The sequence below is a fragment of the Mobula hypostoma genome, chromosome 3, assembly GCF_963921235.1.
Source record: "Mobula hypostoma chromosome 3, sMobHyp1.1, whole genome shotgun sequence".
Classification (NCBI taxonomy): Eukaryota; Metazoa; Chordata; class Chondrichthyes; order Myliobatiformes; family Myliobatidae; genus Mobula; species Mobula hypostoma.
This window is the reverse complement of record NC_086099.1, coordinates 215,115,797-215,141,236: the sequence shown is the minus strand read 5'-3', so window position 1 is coordinate 215,141,236 and position 25,440 is coordinate 215,115,797. Positions and strand designations below refer to the sequence as shown.

The 25,440-nt window shown below is 43.0% G+C and overlaps 1 protein-coding gene across 7 annotated transcripts in view; it reads right to left on the bottom strand.

Moving 5' to 3' along the window:
• The window catches only part of LOC134344521 (5'-AMP-activated protein kinase subunit gamma-2-like), a 512,949-nt gene that overhangs the window by 104,506 nt on the left and 383,003 nt on the right, over positions 1–25,440 (bottom strand). For all 7 annotated transcript variants that reach the window (XM_063044464.1, XM_063044467.1, XM_063044463.1 and 4 more), the window contains 3 exons: positions 22,789–22,840; positions 3,787–3,893; positions 820–901 (listed from right to left, as the gene is read on the bottom strand). In XM_063044464.1, the coding sequence (XP_062900534.1) occupies positions 820–901; positions 3,787–3,893; positions 22,789–22,840 (241 nt within the window). The remainder of the gene's footprint in view (positions 1–819; positions 902–3,786; positions 3,894–22,788; positions 22,841–25,440) is intronic.

Genomic DNA, 25,440 nt, shown 5'->3' with positions numbered 1-25,440 from the left:
TGTTGGGGAGGACTTTACCAGTGTTGGACTGGGCCATATCCACTATTTTTTGTAGGCTTTTCCGTTCAAGAGCATTGGTATTCCCATAAAAGGCTGTGATGCAGCCAGTCAATATACTCTCCACCCATCTACTGAGTTTGTCGAAGTTTTAGATGTCATGCCGAATCTTCTCAGACTTTTAAGGAATTAGAGGTGCTGCCATGCTTTCTTCCATTTGCACTTACGTGCTGGGCTCAGGATGGGTCCTCTGAAATGATAACACTGAGGAATTTAAGGGGCTGACCCTCTATAGCTCTGATACGCCGATGATGACTGGCTCATGGAACTCTGGCTTCCCCCTCCTGAAGTCAATAATCAGCTCCTTGGTCGCGCTGACATTGAGTAAGAGGTTGGTGCTCTGGCACCACTCAGCCAGATTTTCAATATCCTTCCTATATGCTGATTCATTGCCATCTTTGATTCAGCCAACAATAGTGGTGTTGTCAGTGAACTTAAATACGGCACTGGAGCTATGCTCAGCCACAGTCATAATTGCAAAGTGCTTACTCAAGAGGCTGCCTAAATGCGTTTCAAATGACAATGATACTGCCTTCTGTTTGAAGAATCAGAAATGCACTTTAGTAGATTATGATGAAAGGTCACTAATCCAAAACATTAATGACTTTATTCTCCACATTTGCTGCTTGACCTGCAGAGCATTTCCGGCAATTTGTGTTTGTATTTCTAGCACCTGTACCATTTTGCTTTTGTCACATTAAATATATAAAAATATTTTAAATGCTTCTACCCACCAGTGGTTCAACAACTACATTTACTCACCTACAAAACTTTGCTTTTTACTTTCCCAAAGTGGTGCTGCCCGAACGCCATTTGCCACCAAAGCAAAGAAGGCTTTCTTCACCTGAAGAAATAAATAAGTTATTAAAGATGCAGAACACCATATCAAGCAGATAATGTGACTTACAGAACTAAACAAGGCAGGTCAAAGATTAGAGTGAAAATGAAATCCAGCAGACAGGAACATAAAGTAAAGTGAAGGTGTAATAACTATCAGCATAAAATTCAGTGCTTACAGAACAATCTAAACAAGAGTCCAGTCAGTTTGCTCAGTCTCACCTTCCTAGGACAATGGGGGTAAATAGTAAATTAGATAATTACCATCTGGGCTTTGGGATAAATATCTGTACTTTGCTACTGAGCTTTGTACATATTTGGCTCTTAGTAAGATGATGTTATGCTGTACTGACTGGAATATTCACAGCCTTTTTACCTTTTCAAAATGGCTTCATTTTACCCATCCACTCATGGTCATTTCTGTTTTCTACAAATCTCTCAGATTCCAATCCCATATCCTCACTCTATGCACATCATGAATGATGTGTATTTTAAAATCAATTACAGTGTGAAGAAATGGACATGTGACCTCACAATATACCTTATCATAGCCTTGCACCTTTTGTCTACCTGTGCTGCACTCTCTCTGTAACTGTAACACTTTATTATCTTACTTTGTACTACCTCAATGCACTGCTATCATTAATTCATCTGTAGGAACAGTATGCAAATTTTTCCACCATACGTGAGACAGTAATAAACCAATTTACCAATTCCTTTGTCACTTTCTACTTCTGTGCATTATAATTAGTTTTAAAGATTTTACCTAGACATCACTACACTACGCTCTACTGCTCTAATGTTCTATTCAATGAAATTACGTTGGTAAACATTTAAATACTTTGATTATACAGCTCACTTACAAAAATTCTAATCCCTGACACTTGTGGGATTCTGTTCAATAACTCCTTAACTGGATTACATTTATTTCAAGTACTCCAACTTCCCAATTACATTACAGTTTGCTCAATGTCCTTAATCACTGTAGCTTTATACACAATAAATTTTTGTACATGCAATGTTGTCAATATCTTTCCAAATGTTCATATAAATTGCTGCTAGGAATTTAGTCTGTTAGACCATAAGACATAGGCATGGGAGCAGAATTAGGCCATTCAGCCCATCAAGTCTGCTCCACCATTCCATCATGGCTAATTTAATTCCATTCTGAATTCCATTCTTCTGCCTTCTCCCTGTAACCTTTGACACCCTTACTAATCAAGAACCCATTTACCTCTGTTTTAAATATACCCAATAACTTGGCCTCTGCAGCCCTCTATAGCAATGAATGCCATTGATCCATCAGCCTCTGGCTAAAGAAATTCCTTCCAATCTGTGTTGGCTCCATAACTATTGAAAAGTTTTTGTGTAATCTAGCAAATACCATCAACCTGACACTTTGTTTGTTTCACGCAGTGATATTTGAGTGTTGAAAGAGCAATTATGAATTGTCAATTTGTAACTTCAATAGTTATTTATCTACTGATCTCAGTACTGCCCAATGATCATTTCCTAGAGTTCTTTGCTAACCTCTGATCTAAAACTTTAAATCTCTTGGATCTTCACTAATTAGAACAGCTGCCCTTACTTATTGTATCTAAAGCAGTCACAATCTACTTCTATTTATGCTTTATTAATGTTTCCCCAATGTTGAATGATATTAGATCAGGGGTTCCCAACCTTGGTTAATGGTAAAGCTCCATGGCATAAAAACAGGTTGGGAACCCCTGTTCTAGATGAATGTTATGCACTGTGTCAAACCGTCTTGCTGTGCCCATCTCAGAAAGGATTTCTGCACCTCCTAAAAGCCTTCTAAACACACTGCAACACGTCATCCAGAATTTACAACTGCACCTTTTCCATATACTCATAAACAACTCATTCTTCACCAAAAAGTTTTATCTTGAGGAACCCAATGTACTGGAGGCATTTTACTCAAGAATGCGCATAACTTGAAAAATTACAATTTACATACAAAATGCAAATTAAACCATTTGATGTGTGCTTCAGTAGAATATGCAGTTTTATTTACAACCCCTGTCCTTTTGGCAAGTTTCTCTCTAGTCCAGACATCATCCCAAATCAAAAACCAGCAACTAATAAAGATTAATGCATACAAGATGCTGGAAGAACTCAGCAGGTCAGGCAGCATCTATGGAGGGAAACAAACAGCCAACGTTTCTGGCTGGGACCCTTCAGAGAAGGGAGGGGGAAGAAGCAATAATAAGAAGGTGCAGAGGGAAAGTAGGACAGCTAGAAGGCAATAGGTGAAGCCAGGTGGGTGGGGAAGAGGAGTGAAGTGAAAAAACTGGAAGGTGATAGGTAGAAAATCTAAAGGGCTGATAATAAAGAAAACTAATGAAAATTTCTCCAAAACAACATGTAGCACTGGCCTCACACTCCTTCACTGGAGCAGGACATGCTTTAGCTGCTTAAGGTCTAAATTCTGAAGTGCTGCTCTAAATGTGTCGTCTTTTAATTTTTGCTCCTCCTTCTAAGATGTATTTTTAAAAATCCGGCTCTTTCATCTGCTTTACTTTCTCCTTGTGTGACTCAGTTTTAATTATTTGCTTGGCAGTGTTTCTATGAAGCACCTTATTACACTTTAAAATCAAAGGCACAATATAAATACAGGTTGTTGCTGTTATTACTACTAATGAACCTGCTTTGATGTTTGGAGTTTGCAATAATGGTAACTGGTACATTATAATGATAGCCATTACAGATTCAGTTCACATCCTAAGATTCCGGCATTTATTATTGGAACCTTATTAAAACAATCTCACTGAAGTAAAAATACTTCAACAACAGTCAACAATGCCAGTGAGGTCCAATATACCGAACATGACAACACAATTGCATAAACTCTCAAAATTAATTTTAAAAACTTACTTGCAATGAAGTATCAAATACAACAAGCTTTGAACTGGTGGGAACAATGTCATAGCACTTGTGGGATTTCATAAATCTCATATAAATATCACTGTCAGACTCTTCAGCTGTTAAAGAAAAAGGAGAACAAAGGTTAGAGCAAGAGAGTGAACTTCATTCAGAAGTTACACATCACTACCAGCTGATGAGAACACCAAGTATTAGTGCTTGTTCTCTGCTCAACACAAAATCAAATTGGTTTCAAACACACTTCTTTCCTACCCACTGGAAATAGAATGATTTTCATATTCTGCTTTAATCCTACACTGAAAATGCTGGGTTTTGCACATTCTAGCATACATTTAATCAGTTATCATGACCTGGTCTGATTTCTCCGGTAGATACTAGACATAATGAAGAATTTAGAAGATTGAGGGGGGATCTTACTGAAACGTATAAAATCCTAAAGGGATTGGACAGGCTAGATGCAGGAAGATCGTTCCCGATGTTGGGGAAGTCCAGAACGAGGGGTCACAGTTTGAGGATAAAGGGGAAGCCTTTTAGGACCGAGATTAGGAAAAACTTCTTCACACAGAGAGTGGTGAATCTGTGGAATTCTCTGCCCCAGGAAACAGTTGAGGCCAGTTCATTGGCTGTATTTAAGAGGGAGTTAGATACGGCCCTTGTGGCTAAAGGGATCAGGAGGCATGGAGAGAAGGCAGGTACAGGGTTCTGAGTTGGATGATCAGCCATGATCATACTGAATGGCAGAGCAGGCTCGAAGGGCCAAATGGCCTACTCCTGCACCTATTTTCTATGTTTCTATAATGGAAATTCCTACAGAATAGCAATGGAGTTTGGGTGCTTTTAACCAATATTTACATCTCAACCAACAAACAAACAGGTTAGATGGTCATTTTCTGTGTGCAAGTTGGCTTCCATACGTTTCACATAAAAAATATTTTAATAAATCCAAGGGTTTTGGAATAGCTCAAGGTCATGGACAAACATCTCCTTTCGATATTTAAACTTTAACCAAAATCAGTTCATACCACCGCTGTTGATGGGACCTTACTGTGCATTATTGTCTATCATGTTTTGTCTGCGTATTGTTGGCAACAAAATAGTTGTGGATGTTCAGAGAATGCAAAAGTCATCATTACAAATAGCTTCAGAGGAAAATTGCGAAACGTTCTAGGTTTTTTTTAACAGGGATAGGGAAACTGCGTGGAATTTATTTAAGGACACCATTAAATTTCGCCATGAGAATGAGAATGTCATCAACTGCAGATCTGTTAATAAACTTAAAACAATGTGATTTTTGGGGAATTCTACTAAAGGACATTAAGACTAAGCGAAGAAATTATAGTAAATTGAACTACTATTAAGGGGGATTTCTCACATTACAAGAGTTAGTTAAGGGAATAAATAATGGAAATGTCTATGTAGAAATAGACCTTTTCATGGTGGAACGGTCCAAAATACAGGGACACAACCTAATTGGAAAGAAAATTAGGATAGAAAGCAGGGTATGATTGAAACAATGTCAACATCAGGAAAAACACAAGAGAAAATCTGCTGATGCTGGTAATCTGAACAACACACACAAAATGCTGGAGGAACTCAGCAGGCCAGGCAGCATCTATGGAAGAAGTACAGATGATGTTTCAGACTGAAACATTTTCCAACATCAGGAGAGGGAGAAACAAAAGAACTTGAGAACAGAGAAATCATCTCAACTTATTGTCACAGCTCATGTAGAGTTTGTTATCACATGGACTGGCTGGCTGTGGTTTACTTCTGAATGTAATAACAATCCAATTCTAATTACACAAACAAGCTGCTGTCTTGGGATCAAGTAAGAGTGATTACTTGAATTGTTAAATTTAGATCACAGAAAGTTGGGCACCACGGTAATGTCATGGTTAGCACGACGCTATTACAGCTTGGGGCACTGGAGTTCGGAGTTCCTGTGAGCGTGTGGGCTCCCTCCCCCCCCGGCGCTCCAGTTTCCTCCCATATTCCAAAGGCATACCAGTTAGTGGGTTAAGGTAATTGTAAATTGTCCTGTGATTTGGCTAGGGTTAAATAGGTGGGTTGCTGGTTAGTGCGGCTCATTAGGCCGCAAGGACCTGTTCTGCACTGTATCTCTGAAAAAAATTATCACACAGGAACTATGCAGTGCAACTTGTTCATTCTAGTTCAACCTTGTCTGTGACAAATATGTTTACAGCTAAAGGAACACTAATCCCAGTGCAGGGGCTCAGGGGAAAGGATTGCTTTTTGCTTTAAAAAAGGCAGATTTGCCCATGGCAAGACTGAACATAGAACCCTGAGATTCATTTTCTTGAAGACATTCACAGTAAATACAAAAAACTAGATAAATAAATATCACGAACATGAGATGACAAGTCCTTGAAAGTGAATCCATGAGCTGTGGGAATAGTTCAGTGCTGGGGTGAGTGAGGTTAAGTGAAGTTATCTCCTCTGGCTCAAGAGCCTAACGGTCGAAGGGTAATAACTGTTCCTGAACCCGGTGATGCGTGCCCCAAGGCTCATGTATCTCCTTCCTGATGACAGCAGGGAAAAGAGAGCATGGTCTGGCCAAGGAATTCTGGAATGGTTAAAACTTTCCCCGATGAACAGAGTAGTTTCAACAAATAATATGGATACCTTTCAGGAGAAAGTGGACAAGAGAAGCAAAGAAAAGGGTCTGCTGTTAAAATGGAAGCATACTCATATCAAGCAAATACTGGCACAGAGTGGATGGACCAAGCAGCCAGATTTTGTGCTGTGAACTCCATATGTTGGCAGTTGCTCAATAAAGATAAGGCAAACAAGATCAGCACAACTCCTGTATCTGATGGAATCATGACATATCTTAGAACAACGATCTGGGATCTGACCTCAGTCCTCTTGCTTTTAATCTCGATGTGGGTCTTGACCTAAATCACCAACAATTCCTTCCCTTCAACCCCCACACACTGATCAACCCATGAAGTTCCTCCAGCACACTGTTGCTGGGATCTAAACTTCTGCATCCAAAGAGGAAAATGAGCACAAAACATTTAAGCAAAGGCTGCGCAAATTTAAAGGAAACTTTAAAAGGACAAATAAGTTGATGGGATACCTAGATGGGGTAGATAGCTGGTATCTTTTACCTCAGGTTGTAACGTTGAATATCAGATGGCATACATTTAAGGTAAATTCATAGGAGACATGTGGAGCAAGTTGTTATTTTTTGACACGGAGTGGCAGGTGCCTGGAACACACTGCCAGGGTGGTATTGGAGGCAAATATGACAGCAGTACTTAGGCTCTCAGATAGACACAGGGAAAGGGCCAGTAACGTAATAAAGGATCCCACCAACCCTGCTCATGGACTGTTTGTTCCACTCCCATCAGCGAGGAGCCTATGTAGCATCCATGTCAAGACCACCAGACTCAAAAACAGTTACTTTTCTCAAGCTGTCAGGATGATCAACCCCTTCAACCTCCAACTTTATCATTTCCTACAGTCACCTTATGTACAGACAATCCTGTGCCACTTTATGGATATGCAATCAATCTATGTATACAAGCTATCTTTACTATTTATACTTAGTGTGTTTTCTTTCTATTATTATTTCGTTGGCAGTTCAATAGGGCACGACTGCGCAAGCGTGTGAAAGTCAGACCATGAGACAGCAGAAGAGTTTAAAAGCGAGAAGATTGAGAAGGGTCGGTCATTTCTTCGGCAGTTGAACGGGGCATGACTGCGTAAGCGTGTGAAAGTCGGACCCTGAGGCAGAGGGAGAGTTTAAAATCAAGAAGATTAACAGAGCGGGAGACGTTGTAGCGGGTAATGGAGTAGAGGGAGACAGAGTAGGAAGGCTGTGGCTCGAGAGGCTTCGGCGAGCAGAGGTTGAAGGACGAGCTTCACTCCAAGTGAGGTAAGGCTGGGTAAGTTCCTTTAATTAATCTAATTACCTTAGGAGTAGGTAATGGAGGCAGCAGTTAGGGCAGTTGAGTGCTCCGTTTGCAGTATGTGGGAAGACAGGGCGAGCACAATCGTCCCTGATGACTACATCTGTAAAAGGTGCATCCAGCTGCAGCTCCTGACAAACTGAGTTAGGGAACTGGAGCTGGAGCTGGATGAACTTTGGATCATTCGGGAGGCAGAGGCAGAAATAGAGAGGAGTTAAAGGGAGGTAGACACCCCTAAGAGTCAGGAGACAGGTAGCTGGGTGACTGTCAGGAGAGGGAAGGGGAATAGACAGAATGAGCAGAGCACCCCTGTGGCCGTTCCCACCAATAATATGTATATAATTTTGGATACGGTTGATGGGGATGACCTTCCAGGGACAAGTTGCAGTGGTTACGTCTCTGGCACCGAGACGGGACCCTCAGCTCAGAAGGGAAGGAGGGAAAAGAGGAGAGCAGTAGTGATGGGGGATTCGATAGTTAGGGGGACAGATAAGAGGTTCTGTGGAAAAGATCAAGAATCCCGGATAGTCTGTTGCCTCCCTGGTGCCAAGGTCCACGATATCTCGGATCGAGCTCTCAGTATTCTCAAGAGGGAGGGTGAGCAGCCGGATGTCATGGTCCATGTAGGGACCAATGATGTGGGTAGAAAGACTGAGGAGGTCCTGAAAGGTGAGTTTAGGGAGTTAGTTAAAGGACAGGACCTCCAGGATAGCAATCTCAGGATTGTTACCAATGCCATGTGCAGACGGGTTTAGAAGTAGTAAGATAGCGCGGATCAATACGTGGCTGAAGACATGGTGCAGGAGGGAGGGCTTCAGTTTTATAGATAATTGGGCTGTTTTCCAGGGAAGACTGGACCTGTTCCGGCGGGACGGTTTACATCTGAACTGGAGGGAGACAATATCTTTGCAGGTAGGTTTGCTAGAAAGGCTCCAGTGGATTTAAACTAGATACAAGGGGGGAGGGGAACCAGAGTGTAGGAACAGATGTAGGGGAGAAGGAAGAAAAAGAAGATAATAAAGTTGTTTGCACCGTTAGTGATAACCAGAGAGTAAGAGGTGGAAAAATTCTTAAATGCATTTATTTTAATGCTAGGAGCATTATAAGAAAGGTGGATGAGCTTAGAGCATGGATTGATACCTGGAAGTATGATGTGGTAGCTATTAGTAAAACATGGTTGCAAGAGGGGTGTGATTGGCAACTAAATATTCCTGGATTTTGTTGTTTCAGGTGTGACAGAATTGGAGGGACAAGAGGGGGAGGTGTTGCATTGCTTGTCAGAGAAAATATTACAGCGGTGCTTTGGCAGGATAGATTAAAGGGCTCATCTAGGGAGGCTATTTGGGTGGAATTGAGGAACGGGAAAGGTGTAGTAACACTTCTAGGGGTGTATTCTAGACCACCTAATGAGGAGCGAGAATTGGAGGAGCAAATTTGTAAGGAGATAGCAGATATTTGTAGTAGACATAAGGTTGTGATTGTGGGAGATTTTAATTTTCCACACATAGACTGGGAAGCCCATACTGTAAAAGGGCTGGATGGTTTGGAGTTTGTAAAATGTGTGCAGGATAGTTTTTTGCAGCAATACATAGAGGTACCAACTAGAGAAGGGGCAGTGTTGGATCTCCTCTTAGGGAATGAGATAGGTCAGGTAACGGAGGTATATGTTGTGGAGCACTTCGGGTCCAGTGATCACAGTGCCATTAGTTTCAATATAATTATGGAGAAGGATAGGTCTGGACCCAGGGTTGAGATTTTTGATTGGAGAAAGGCTAACTTTGAGGAGATGCGAAAGGATTCAGAAGGAGTAGATTGGGACAATTTGTTTTATGGGAAGGATGTAATAGAGAAATGGAGGTCATTTAAAGGTGAAATTTTGGGGGTACAGAATCTTTATGTTTCTGTTAGGTTGAAAGGAAAGGTTAAAAGTTTGAGAGAGCAATGGTTTTCAAGGGATATTGGAAACTTGGTTCGGAAAAAGAGAGCTATCTACAATAAATAAATATAGGCAGCATGGAGTTAATGAGGTGCTCGAGGAACATAAAGAATGTAAAAAGAATCTTAAGAAAGAAATTACAAAAGTTAAAAGAAGATACGAGGTTGCTTTGGCAAGTAAGGTGAAAATAAATCCAAAGGGTTTCTACAGTTATATTAATAGCAAAAGGATAGTGAGGGATAAAATTAGTCCCTAAGAGAATCAGAGTGGACAGCTATGTGTGGAACCAAAAGAGATGGGGGAGATTTTGGACAATTTCTTTTCTCCGGTATTCACTAAGGAGAAGGATATTGAATTGTGTAAGGTAAGAGAAACAGGTAGGGAAGTTATGGAAACTATGATGATTAAAGAAGAGGAAGTACTGGAGCTTTTAAGGAATATAAAAGTGGATAAGTCTCCGGGTCCTGACAGGATATTCCATGGGACCTTGAGGGAAGTTAGTGTAGAAATAACAGGCTCTGACAGAAATATTTCAAATGTCATCAGAAACGGGGATGGTGCCGGAGGATTGGCGTATTGCTCATGTTGTTCCATTGTTTAAAAAGGGTTCTATGAGTAAACCTAGCAATTATTGGCCTGTGAGTTTGATGTCAGTGGTGGGTAAACTGATGGAAAGTATTCTTAGAGATGATATATATAATTATCTGGATAGACAGGGTTCAATTAGGAACAGTCAACATGGATTTGTGCATGGAAGGTCATGTTTGACAAATCTTATTGAATTTTTTGAAGAGGTTACTAGGAAAGTTGACGAGGGTAAAGCGGTGGATGTTGTCTATATGGACTTCAGTAAGGCCTTTGACAAGGTTCCACACGGAAGGTTAGTTAGGAAGGTTCAATCATTAGGTATTAATATTGAAGTAGTAAAATGGATTCAGCAGTGGCTGGATGGGAGACGCCAGAGAGTAGTGGTGGATAACTGTTTATCAGATTGGAGGCCGGTGACTAGTGGTGTGCCTCAGGGATCTGTACTGGGTCTAATGTTGTTTGCCATATACATTAATGATCTGGATGATGGGGTGGTAAATTGGATTAGTAAGTATGCAGATGATACTAAGATAGGTGGCGTTGTGGATAATGAAGTAGGTTTTCAAAGCTTGCAGAGATTTAGGCCAGTTAGAAGAGTGGGCTGAAAGATGGCAGATGGAGTTTAATGCTGATAAATGTAAGGTGCTACATTTTGGTAGGAGTAATCAAAATAGGACATACATGGTAAATGGTAGGGCATTGAAGAATGCAGTGGCACAGAGGGATCGAGGAATAATGGTGCATAGTTCCCTGAAGGTGGGATCTCATGTGGATAGGGTGGTGAAGAAAGCTTTTGGTATGCTGGCTTTTATAAATCAGAGCATTGAGTATGGGAGTTGGGATGTAATGTTAAAATTGTGCAAGGCATTGGTAAGGCCAAATTTGGAGTATTGTGTACAGTTCTGGTCACCGAATTATATGAAAGATGTCAACAAATTAGAGAGAGTACAGAGAAGATTTACTAGAATGTTACCTGGGTTTCAGCACCTACGTTACAGAGAAAGGCTGAACAAGTTGGTCTCTATTCTTTGGAGCACAGAAGGTTGAGGGGGGACTTGATAGAGGTATTTAAAATTATGAGGGGGATAGATAGAGTCGACGTGGATAGGCTTTTTCCATTGAGAGTAGGGAGGATTCAAACAAGAGGACATGAGTTAAGAGTTAGGGGGCAAAAGTTTAGGGGTAACATGAGAGGGAACTTCTTTACTCAGAGAGTGGTAGCTGTGTGGAATGAGCATCCAGCAGAAGTGGTAGAGACAGGTTCGATATTGTCATGTAAAGTAAAATTGGATAGCTACATGGACAGGAAAGGAATGGAGGGTTATGGGCTGAGTGCAGGTTGGTAGGACTAGGTGAGAGTAAGCGTTCGGCATAGACTAGAGGGGCCGAGAGGGCCTGTTTCTATGCTGTAATTGTTATATGGTTATATGGCTATTGTGTTCTTTACCTTATTGCATTTTTTTGAGTTGCATTGGATCCAGAGTAACAATTTTTTTCTTTCTCCTTTACCCTTGTGTACTGGAAATGACACTAAATCATTTTGAACATGAAAGTCTAGAGAATGAAGGGATAGGAACCTTGAGTAGGCAGAAGGGATTAGCTCAGTTAGACATTTAACTGGTTTTGTACTACATTGTAAGCCGATTGTAAGTACATCTGTACTGTTCTACGTTCTCTCCAAATATTTCCTATTACAGCAAACCTGTCATAATGGACCATTTATCGCCAAAATGGCACAAATCAAAGGCCTGTGGATGAATTTGGGATCAAAGGTACAGATGGCAAGATACAGGGCATCCTGTATAGCAGTGGTCCGGACTGCAGACCGATACCGATCCACGAAGCATGCAGGGGTGCAGCGGTTGTCGGGATGCACCCAGCACATCTTTAAGAAAAAAGCCAAAATAAACAAGCTAATTAATTAGGTGCCACCCAGCACGTAAATGTCGGCCCAGATCAGAGGCGATGTTCAGGACAATTCAGGAACAGGCACTGAAGAAAAAGTTTAATACTCAAAGCACCATTATGAAAGCTGCTGCTTTGAAATTACAAACTTAAATAGTCGATGCTTCAAAAGACTGGCATATATTACTTTGGTGAGGATCGGGGAGGACCAAAAGAACAGAAAATAAATTCCTCAGGTACACTTAATATGCTGTAACATGTTAACTTCATTTGATAACAATCTAAACTTGCTTTTGAGCTAATTTCCAAAATCCTATTGTAAGTTACACCAAGTCTAGATTCCAAATCATTCCAAACCTATTCTCTCCTTCTCAACAGAGTAGGTAACGGTTAATGTAGCACTATGACAACTCTGGATGTTCCGGAGTTCGAAGTTCAATTTCAGCGCCATCTGTAAGGAACTTGTACGTCTCCCCTGTGACTGCGTGGGTTTCTTCCAGGTGCTCCGGTTTACTCCCACAGTCCAAAGACAGGCTGGTTGGTAGGTTAATCAGTCATTGTACATTGTCCTGCGATTAGGCTGGGATTAAATAGGTGGTTTGAGGAATGGCAGGGCTCATTGGATCAGAAGGGCCTTTTCCGCACTGCATCACTAAATTGGCCTAAGCCGAAATAATAACGAGGCAGCCTACAAAGAAGTCATCACCCTGACACAGTGGTGTCAAGAAAACAACCTCTCCTTCAATGTTGCAAAAACAAAGGAGCTGATTGTGGACTACAGGAGGAACGGAAACAGGCTAACCCCTTATTGACATCAATGGATCTGGGGTTGAGAGGGTGAACAGCTTTAAGTTCTTCGGCATACACATCACCAAGGATCTCACGTGGTCTGTAAGTACCAGCTGTGTAGTGAAAAAGGCACAACAGCGCCTCTTTCACCTCAAATGGTTGAAGAAGTTTGGAATGGGCCCCCGAATCCTAACAACTTTCTACAGGGGCACAATTGAGAGTATCCTGACTAGCTGCATCACTGCCTGGTATGGGAACTGTACTTCCCTCAATCACAGGATTCTGCAGAGTGGTGCGGACAGCCCAGTGCATCTGTAATGTGAACTTCCCACTATTCAGGAGATTTACAAAGACAGGTGTGTAAAAAAGGCCTGAAGGATCATTGGGGACCCGAGTCACCCCAACCACAATCTGTTTCAGCTGCTACCATCCGGGAAACGGTACCGCAGCATAAAAGCCAGGACCAACAGGCTCCGGGACAGATTCTTCCACCAGGCCATCAGACTGCTTAATTCATGCTGACACAACTGTATTTCTGTTATACCGACTGTCCTGTTGTACATACTATTTATTATAAATTGCACATTTGATGGAGATGTACCATAAAGATTTTTACTCCTCATGTATAAGTCAACTCAATCCAATTCAAATAATGAATAAATAAATGTATTGGTTCTCCCCAGGTTACAAACACCTGACTTAAGTACAGCCTGTACACATAAACGAATATTTGGTATACTGACTGGCTGGACTTGCTGAGTGCTGTGAGGCTGCAGGCATCTTCTGACATTTTGGAGTCAGCTTCCGGGTTTGCTCAATCTTGGTGGCCAGTGGTATATTCACTCCTTGTCTAAAACTTTCCTGGCAGCCTCAGTGGCTTTTGCAGAAATTGCTTTCTGACTTGACTTGACCTGATCATGTCAAGATGTGGATATTCAGAAACAACCTTAACACACATGGCAAAATGTGAAAAACTGCTGCATCACCAGTGTGGGAACTTGGTTTGCAGCAACAATGCTGCATCTTGCAGAGAAAGCTGAATGACCAGGTTAAACAGGCTGGTTTAATGACACATTGCCCTCGGCTGACCCGTGTTTTTATTTAAATATAAACTTGGGCGGCTGCATTTCCAGTTTGTGAACTGTTTGGGTTACAAGCAGTTCTCCAGAACGGAACCTGGGAGGACATATACAAAGCATCTTTAATGTTTTAACCATCTTGTGCCACTCACAGGAGTGCTAGTAATCAAAACTTGATAACAGGGCACATAAAGAAACATTAGGACAGATAAACAGAAGCTTCCCATGTGCTGGCCTTTACAGCATCTTATAAAGGAAACACTGTGGTTTAGGGTGGAACTCTGCAGTTTAAGATTGGCAGCTGAAGCCATTGCTGTCGGTGCTGGAACAACTTAATGAGGGTGATCGGGACAGAATTAAGAACAGACAGTTGAGAAAGCTGCAACACCAGTGGAGATAGAAGGGACAATACTAGAAAAGGAGACAGTGATTCTGCAGATGCTGGAAATCTTGAGCAATACATATACCCAAACACAAAATGCTGGAGGAACTCAATGGGTCAGGCAACATCTATGGAGGTAAACAAACAGATGAAGTTTTGGCCATGTTACTCAAGACTAGAAAAGGGATTTGAAAATAAGTTTGGAAATTCTAAAACTTGAGCATTACTCAAGCAGAAACTAACATAGATCACTGGGAATGGGAGCAAAGAATGAATAGCAATTAATAACCTATGAAGACTCAAGATTACAGAGAGTTTAACAAAGAAAGACATTTCAAGACTGAGTGTAAAATGTTTAATTTTATGTAAATCTAAGAAAAGTAATGAGGCAGGAGCTGCCATTTGGTCCACTGCACCAACACTCATCAAAAGAACCATGGAATCTCATCTCATCTTCCGGCACCAAGTTACTAGAACTGCAGATTTTAGCTCTTTAAGTGTACATCTAAATCATTTTCACGACAGATTCTGAAGATGCTGGAAATCCAGAGGAACACCCACAGAATGCTGGAGAAACTCAGCAGGTCAAGCAGCATTTTGTGCATGTTATTCCAAATGATTTTCATATCTGATGAGTTTTTGCTCTTACCAGTTTTTACGATGTAAATTCCTAGATTCTTCCCACACCCCAGATAAAATGTTTTGTCATTCCCTTTTCTATTTTTTTTTCAAATTACTTTAGATCTATGCCACTGGCTTTTAGTCCGCCTTTAATGAAAACAGGTCATTCCAATTTATTCCACGCCCCTCCTTTTTATATGCCTTAATTAAATCTCCCCTCAGCCTCCCTTATTCCAAAGGAAACACTCCCAGTTGATCTCATCTTTGTTTTTCAATCTTGGCAACACTCATGCAGATCTCTGTATCCTCTCCTGTGCAATTACATCTTTCCTGCAATGCAGCAACAGAGGAATGCACCTGTACACATTACTGATGTCCATTTGCACTTCAAGATTTATGGAACATAAGGCCCAAGGTCCCCTGGTTCCTCCATACCCTACAATTTCCTTCCACTTACAGAGTAATCCCTTACTGCACTTCCCATTACTCACACTTCTCTGTACTAAATTCCATTTGTAGTTTTCTGTCCATTGAACCAGTCTGTCAGTTTTTGTCTCATATATTTAAGAGGTGACATTTGCATGACTGAGAATTTCTGCAGTCAGCTTGGAACAGCTGTGCAAATGGCAGTACTTCAGGAGGTGGCAGCAGGTGGAATGTAGATGTTGATATTTCACCTGAAGCTCATCTTGGGTAAAAGGGAACCACGGTCAGAATATAGTAACAGAGTCAGTTATACAGCACCAAAAAAGGCTCTGCAGGCTCTTGTCTAACTATAGCTAAGCATTGCATTGTACCTGGCCCTACCACTTCCTCTGACAGATTTTTCCATATACCCACCACTGTGTGAAAGATTTTCCTCTCTCACCTTTGTGACAAGAATACACATAGATTAAGATGTAGCTGTCCTGTGCTGGCACCAGTGGGATCAGCAGTTGGTCTGCCACCTGTCTTCAGGAGAGAGAGAGATAAGGAAAACAATGGAGCAGCATTTGGAGATGTTAATGAAGGGGAAGGAGAGCTGTCAAGATCGGCTCCCCCTTTGAACCCTGAACTGTTTGAAGTGATGGACAGGCGATACCCCAGCAGGGGGATAAAAAGGGACAGGTTCGCTAAGGCAGGACACACACGACACCCCGAGGTAACGAGACCCTGGAAGCGGTGCACCTCTCACAAGTCGGTGGGAAGTTTTGGACGGCTAGTCGCGGGACATGCCATAGACGCTCAGGGTGGAAAGGCACGATCGGCAGGAACCTGGTCTGTGTCCACCCTTGCCTGGGTGCCAGGTTCACCGCAGGGAAACGATCGCATCTGGAAACGGAGGGGTCATGGTCGGTGACCTCAGATGACATCACAAAGGACTCGCCTGAAAGCTGACTGCGAAGGTCTGTGTGGAAGCCTTGAATATTCATTCGTTTTTGCTCTCTCTCTCCTTCCCCCACACTGTCCATCTCCCACGGCAGCGATTACTGCGAACTGAACTGAACTAAATTGAACTGAACTTTGCGTCACTTTGAAACTGGTCATTTACCCCTAGACAACGATAGAGCTTGATTGATCCTGTTACCTTAATTCTGTGTACATGTATGTTTATCATTGCTGAACTGTTGCATTCATTATCCTTTTGATTAGAGTACTGTGTTGCTTGTTTCTTTAATAAAACTTCCTTAGTTCTAGTAATCCAGACTCCAACTGAGTGATCCATTTCTGCTGGTTTGACAACCCAGTTACGGGGTACGTAACAACACCCTCCAGTTTTAGACTTCACTACCCTGGGGAAAAGACTTGGACCATTCACCTTATCTAAGTTTCTCATGATTTTATAAACTTCTACTAGGTCACCCCTAAGCCTTCTATACTTCAGGGGAAATAAAGATCCCTGTCTACCCACTCTCTTCTTACAACTCAAGCTCCATGGTCCCAGTAACATCTTTGTGGATCTTTTTGCACCCTTTCCAGTTTAATGACATCATTTTGATACGGGAACTGTCATTGACTGAAGTCTATGTCAAGAACAAAAAATCAATTGCTTGGGTCTTTATTTGCAGGAAGTTTCTGCTTACCCTAGGTTACTGAAAGAGGCAAGAGACGAGATTGCTGGAATGTCCTCTCTAGCTAAAGGCAAGGTACCAGAGGACTGGCAAGTAGTTAATGTTGTACCTCTATTACGAAGGGAACAAGGGAAAATCCTGGAAACTATAGTCCACTGAGTCTCAGGTCAGTTGTCAGGAAATTGCTGGAGAAAATTTTTAGGGACAGGATATAGGAGCATTTGGAAACCCATAGCCTGATTTGGGAGAGCCAGCATGTCAGTGGCAGGTCATGCCTTACCAACTTGATTTTTTTTAATCAAGGTGATGAGAGAGATTGATGAGGGTAGGGTAGTGGGTGTTGTCTACATGGATTTTAGTAAGGCATTTGACAAAAGTCCTTCATGGGAGGCTAATCCAGAAGATTAGGATGCATGGGGTCCATGGCAAATTGGCCGTTTGGATTCAAAACTGGCTTGCGCATAAAAAACAGTGAGTAGTGGTTGAAAGGACTTATTCAAACTGGAGGTCTGTAGTTATTTGCTTTCCGCAGGGATCTGTGCTGGGACATCTGCTGTTTGTGATGTGTATAACTGACCTGGATGAGAAAGGTGGGTTAGTAAGTTTATGGATGATACCAAGATTGGTACAGTTGTGTAGAAGGCTGACAAAGAATACAGAGTGAAAAAGATCAGCTGCAGATATGGGCCGAAAAATGGCAGATGGAGTTTAACCCAGATAAATGTAAGACGTTGCACCTTTGTAGGGCAAATGTAAGGAGCGAGTAACACTGCTAAGCAGAGAAATCTTGGGATTCAATTTCCTAGCTCCTTGAAAATAGCTACACAGCTCAATAAAGTGGTTAAGAAGGCTTATGGAATGCTAGCTTTTATTAGTCAAAGCACTGAGTTCAAAAGTCAAGAGGTTAGATTGCAACTTTATAAAGTTATAGTTAGGCCACATCTGGAGTATTGCATCCAGTTTTGGTCGCCTCCACTGTAGGAAGGATATTGAGGCTTTGGAGAGGTTTACCAGGATGCTGTCTGGATTGGAGAAATAAACTTGGGTTGTTTTCTCTGGAGTGCCAGGGCTGAGGAGAGATCTGAGAGAGGTTTACAAAATTATGCAAGGCATAGATGGAATGGACAGAGACATGTTTCCCAGGGTTGAAATATCTAAATGTAGAGGGCAAGTATTGAAGATGAGCGGAGGTAGGATCAAGGGGGATGTGAGGGATACGTTTTTTACTCAGTCGATGCCTGGTATGGTGGTAGAGGCAAATACATTAAAGGCTTTTAAAAGTGTTTGGATAAGCAAATGGATGTAATGAGGATGGAGGGATTGGCATGTTGTAGGTAAAACAGATTAGCGTTTGGGTGCTTTTGATTTGCTTTTTAGCTGGTTTGGCACAACACTGTGGGATGAATGGCCTGTTCTTGTGTTGTACTGTTCTATATTCTATGTTCCCCCTATCTTTTTATTCTGGCTTCAACCCCTTTCCTTTCCAGTCCTGATGAAGGGTCTCGGCCCAAAATGTTGACTCTTTACTCCCCTCCATAGATGCTGCCTGACCTGCTGAGTTCCTTTAGCATTTTGTGTGTGATGCTCAAGATTTCCAGCATCTGCAGAATCTCTTTTGTAAATGACTGCAGAATGTTGTTGAGGAGTAACACATAAATGAGAAACGTGGGGCATTAAAGGTAATAGTACAGAAATGGAAAGAGAGTATTTTCTGGGGCGATTCTGTGGATGGATGGGAACAGATTAGAGCAGATGAATGCAGACCTAACTAGCTAAACAGAGGAGTATGATGTAAACAGCCACGGCAAAGGATGCAAATATTTCAAATTAGCAATATGTAAAACAACACTTGGACATGGAAAGCAAGTCAATTGATATTGAATTTCAGATGTGAAATAAACCCACAGGCAGACATAGTTTCTTAGCCACAGACAGGTTATTTTAGAAATCAATAGCTCCCGTACAGCTGTGCTCCGGCATTTACTTTCCCTGATCAATATAGCTGACTTAACAATTAACTTAAGTTGCAGTGTTAACATTTTATTCCAACTGCTTTTTAATTTTCTGTGCACACGGTATGCTAAAGTGAAATATATTGTTAAAGCATCCGCCTATTTACTAGATGAGGATTACATGTAAAATCATACACACACACAACACAGATACATCCATACATAATGTAAAATCATATTTATTCACAAATACACACAAAGATATTACGAAGTATTCCACTTACATATTCTAAAGTTGAAGTATATTGGACAGAATTTGCTTAATACCAACAAGCACACTTAGGGAATTTCGATATATAAAAATCCTTCAAAACTGAAAGGGAATCTTGATCAAAAACCAGTTTTTATCCTGTATCAGCTTCTCCTTTGACTTTTAGGGCTTGCGATAAAATGTCAACTTTATTTAACAATGTGACTAAACTAAGCCAGAAACAAAGCAGGTTTATGTTTAGAAAGGAAATAAATGTCTCCATCCTCTTAAAAGGAAGTGGACATGGCAAAGCAGGGATCATGCTTTTCAATGAGATTGCATTTTTTGACAAGGTCTTGGCTGGTTTTATCCAGCATCTGACCTAGAGCTAATGATTATTCTGGCTTCCTATTAAATCTGGCACTTCTAAATATCGTTTTTTTCCTTTTTCTTAAAGATTAGCATTTCATAAACACTGCAGTTCTAGCTGACATCTCATGAGTCATCTGCTTTGGTTTTGCAGCTTCAGGGAAAAAGTAAGAGGCTCCTTTTGAGAAAATCACACAATTAGTCCTTTAATCCATCAATGATTTTACACCACACATAAGCACATCCTTTCCTTTCAATTAGAATTCACAGCCCTTGCTCAATCACAGTGATGGCTGGCAACAGTTCACAGCATTACTAACAGAATGTAAGCAGCAGTGCAAGTCAGACGGAAGAGCAGCAGTAAATCTAAGTCCTTCTGCCTAACCCATAGACAAAGTATTCCAGAAGCATAACTGTAACATAATCCTATCAAAAACTGTATTGATTAAATACTCCCAGTGACACAGACTCAGCTGAATGTATGAATGGGAGGAACAGATGCAATAACAAACAAATAAAAGAAAAATTATCAAAAAATATAAACTACAAGAAAGGGGGAAAGCAGATGCACTACACTACAGCAAACACTACTCACGTTAAGTTTATGTATGATCACTACTTCAAATTGTCTGAATTGAAGTTACACCAGCCATATATCACACACACACACATTTGTAATGTGGCTGGGATGCAGAAGAGTGAGGAGGGGCGGGTGGATGGGTGGAAGGAGGCGAGGAGGTGGAAGCGAGCAAGGGTGAGAAGAGAGGATAGCAAGCACAAGGAGGTGCGGGGTGAAGAGGGAAGAGGGAGTGTGAGAGAGTGGGGGCAGGGGAGGGTTATATGAGGGAACGGAAGAACAAATGCCTACAATTTCCTCTTAAAAAGCTTGTTCACTTTAGAGTTACATATGGGCAATACTAAAATAATATGGCCTGAATCTGAGCCAACCACTTATTTTACACACAATATTTCGAAATAAATTGAAGGGAGGGACTGATGGAGAAGCGGAATGGAGGGGAGGCCTGAACGAAGAGGAAGGGATGAGGATGGGAGGGAGTGATTGAGGAGGAAGGGACGAGGAGGGATGCGAGGGGATGAGGTGGGGGCAAGGGGACAAGGAAGGGGGCAAGGGTATGAGGAGCATGAGGTTGATGGGACGAGTCAGGGTCAATAGGTCGGGGGGTTGAGGAAATGAAGAGGAGACGAAAGGGGCAGGGGGAGTCAAAGGGACAAGGAAGTGAGATCAAGAGGAGGGGGAGGGGGCTCAAGAGGATGGGGGTGGGGGATGTCGAGAGGACTAGGAGAGAGTTCGAGAGGACAGGGAGGAGGGTCGAGAAGGCGGGGACGGGGGTTGAGGGGATGGGGAAGGGGTTCGAGGGGACAGTGGGAGGGGGGTCGAAGGGATAAGGAGGGGGTCAAGGGAATGAGGGGGGTCCAGGGGATGATGGGGGGTTCGAGGGGAGGACGGGATGAGGAGGGAACAAGTGATTGAGGAGGAGGGGTTGAGGAGGGGAGCAAGTGACTGAGGAAGAGGTGGGGAGTGCTTGAGGTTGATGGGATCGAGGAGGAGAAGCATGAGGGGATCAAGGAGGAGAGGAGGAGGGGATCAAGGAGAGGTTGAGGGGATAAAGGAGGAGTGACTGGGGAGGAGAGGGAGTGATCAGGGAAGGGATGAGGAAAAGAGGGATTGATTGAGGAGTAGGGGATTAAGGAGTGAAGGAGTGATTGGAGAGCTGGAGGAATGATTGAGGAGGAGGGGACAAGAAAGAGAGGGACTGATCGAAGAGGAAAGGATGGGGGGAGTAATTGAGGAGAGGGTGAGAGGGAAGGGAGTGATTGAGAAGGGAGGACGCAATGAGAAGGGTGAGGAGAAGAGAGGATAGCAAGCACAAGGAGGTGCGGGGGGAAGAGGGAAGAGGGAGTGTGAGAGAGTGGGGGCAGGGGAGGGTTATATGAGGGAACGGAAGAACAAATGCCTACAATTTCCTCTTAAAAAGCTTGTTCACTTTAGAGTTACATATGGGCAATACTAAAATAACATGGCCTGAATCTGAGCCAACCACTTATTTTACACACAATATTTCGAAATAAATTGAAGGGAGGGACCGATGGAGAAGCGGAATGGAGGGGAGGACTGAACGAAGAGGAAGGGATAAGGATGGGAGGGGGTGATTGAGGAAGGGATGAGGAGGGATGCGAGGGGATGAGGTGGGGACAAGGAAGGGGGCAAGGGTATGAGGTGCATGAGGTTGATGGGACGAGTCAGGGTCAATGGGTCAGAGGGGGTTGAGGAAATAAGAGTGGGTTGAAATAAAGACGAGACAAAGGGGGCAGGGGGAGTCGAGGGGACAAGGAGGTGGGATCAAGAGGAGGGGGAGGGGGTTCAAGAGGATGGGCGTGGGGGGTGTCGAGAGGACTAGGAGGGAGTTTGAGAGGATGGGGAGGGGGTTGAGGGGATGGGGAGGGGGCTTCGAGGGGACAGCGGAAGGGAGGTCAAGGGGATGAGAAGGGGGTCCAGTGGACGAGGGGGGGTCGAGGGGACGATGAGGGGTGTTCGAGGGGACAAGTGATTGAGGAGGAGGAGTTGAGAAGGGGAGCAAGTGACTGAGGAGGAGGTGGGGAGTGCTTGAGGTCGATGGGATCGAGGAGGAGAAGCATGAGGGGATCAAGGAGGAGAGGACGAGGGGATCAAGGAGAAGAGGATGAGGGAATCAAGGAGGAGTGACTGGGGAGGACAGGGAGTGATCAGGGAGGGGATGAGGAAAAGAGGGATTGATTGAGGAGTAGGGGATTAAGGAGTGAAGGCGTGATTGGAGAGGTGGAGGAATTATTGAGGAGGAGGGGACAAGAAAGAGAGGGACCGATCGAAGAGGAAAGGATGAGGGGGAGTAATTGAGGAGGAGAGGGTGAGAGGGAAGGGAGTGAACGAGAAGGGAGGACGCAATGAGACAGTGGGTGAGTGAATGAGAAAGACTGGGATGGAGTAAATGAGGTAAACGGTGGTGAATGAAAGAAGGAAGGGAATGAATAGGAGGAGAACAAAGGAGGGTGGATCGAAGCAGCACCCAGCTCAGGGGCAGGCGAGGTGCCCCTGCTACCGGCGATGCCCACATCGGGGCCGTAAATCGACTCTCACCTTCATCGTCCAGCTCCAGCTTCTCCAGCATGCCTTCCACCGAGCCTTGCACCTGGGTCAGGAAGAGGGGTACAGACACAAGATGCGAATTAACAGCGAGGTCGCGTTCCGCCCTGCCCTGCGCTGCGCTGCTCCGCTCCGCTCTGACAGAGGCGCTGCCGGGCGCCGAGCCCCGAGCCCCTGGCCTCCCGCGCACTGCCTCCGCTCCGCGCGGTGCTCGATTGATCCACCGCGCGATCCGCTCGATTTCCTGCCCGGCGCGCTGCTCGATTCACCGGACTGCGCGGCCTCTCGTTCTGCTGCTGCCAACCGGCCTCTGAAAATAAGGTCAGCGGGGCGGGGGAGGACTCCAGTTCCCGTTCCCCAAACACTGTACAAATATTCTGTGGACGTGCTGGTTTATCAGCAACTCATTCTGAATTAATATATCTTGGCTTTATTTTGTTTTTCAACTTTAAAATGTGTATCACCAAGATAGGATTAAAAGTCATATAAACACCCACCCCCTCCAAATTCAGAGAGACACTGGAATGGTCCTGTTTGCTGCAGTCAGAACGTGAGCGCGAGCCGCAGCTCACCTGGAAGCAAGTCAACGGGTGCAGACAATGCAACGTGTGCGCACTGCATTCAATGTTATACTGTCACTGGATATCAACAATGCAATGTGTGCGCACTGCATTCAATGTTATACCGTCACTGGATATCAACAATGCAATGTGTGCGCACTGCATTCAATGTTATACCGTCACTGGATATCAACAATGCAACGTGTGCGCACTGCATTCAATGTTATACTGTCACTGGATGTCGACAATGCAATGTGTGCGCACTGCGTTCAATGTTATACTGTCACTGGATATCAACAATGCAATGTGTGCGCACTGCGTTCAATGTTATACTGTCACTGGATATCAACAATGCAATGTGTGCGCACTGCGTTCAATGTTATACTGTCACTGGATATCAACAATGCAATGTGTGCGCACTGCATTCAATGTTATACTGTCACTGGATGGTAATGCAACGTGTGCGCACTGCATTCAATGTTATACTGTCACTGGATGTCAACAATGCAATGTGTGTGCACTGCATTCAATGTTATACCGTCACTGGATGGTAATGCAACATGTGCGCACTGCATTCAATGTTATACTGTCACTGGATGTCAACAATGCAATGTGTGCGCACTGCATTCAATGTTATACCGTCACTGGATGGTAATGCAACATGTGCGCACTGCATTCAATGTTATACTGTCACTGGATGTCAACAATGCAATGTGTGCGCACTGCATTCAATGTTATACTGTCACTGGATGTCAATGCAATGTGTGCGCACTGCGTTCAATGTTATACTGTCACTGGATGGTAATGCAACGTGTGCACACTGCATTCAATGTTATACTGTCACTGGATGTCAACAATGCAACGTGTGCACACTGCGTTCAATGTTATACCGTCACTGGATGGTAATGCAACGTGTGCGCACTGCGTTCAATGTTATACTGTCACTGGATATCAACAATGCAATGTGCGCACTGCATTCAATGTTATACCGTCACTGGATGTCAACAATGCAATGTGTGCACACTGCGTTCAATGTTATACTGTCACTGGATGGTAATGCAACGTGTGCGCACTGCGTTCAATGTTATACTGTCACTGGATATCAACAATGCAATGTGTGCACTGCATTCAATGTTATACCGTCACTGGATGTCAACAATGCAACGTGTGCACACTGCATTCAATGTTATACTGTCACTGAAGGTAAACCATGCAACGTGTGTGCACTGCATTTTATGTTGCATTATCAATAGTATACTGTCAGCATGTGTAGACACTGCAATATGTATGTACAGCATTCGATGCAGACAATATGCTGTCATTAGGTACAGACAAAGTGCACACACTGCATTGAATGTATTCAATATCGTACTGTCACTAGGTGCAGACAATGCAAAGTATCCAGAGGGCATTCCGTGCAGTGCATTGTCAACATTTATGGACATTATAACGTGCAGACAGAGTATCCAGTATACACTGTCATTGGATCCAGACAATTCAAAGTAGAAAACATTATACTGCCACTAGATTTAATGTGTGCACCCAGCATTAAACATAACCCCTGTACTGTCACTCGATGCAGGCATTGTGATTTGTGTACACTGCAGTCCAAATGTAAATATTACACTGTCACTGAGTGAAGATATTGCAGGCTGCACACTGCATTAAAAGCGTAAAAACTGTACTGTCACTGAGTGCAAGCATTGTTACGTGTGCACCCTGCATTCAAAACACAAAGTAACACCAAAGGCTCCGTTCAGGTCAAAACCCTGAACAAGCTCTCCAGACATCACACCTACAATACTAAATGCCAGCAACCTGGATAACTTGCAATGGATCAACAGAGAACAGCATCCAGTCACCTATACTCTCAAATTCATGGTCAGTTTTCACCAGGCAGCCTGACAAACTTCACAGCTGAAGACAGCAGTAGAGTCAATTATAACTCTGTTCTAATGTCATTGAAAGGTAGGAAAGGAATTGGTAAAGCACAATACATTTTGATAGATTAAATTGGAGCTAATGCCCATTCCAAACCCAATCTATGTCAACAAACATTTAGAGGCAAAGATCAAGTGGACAGCGA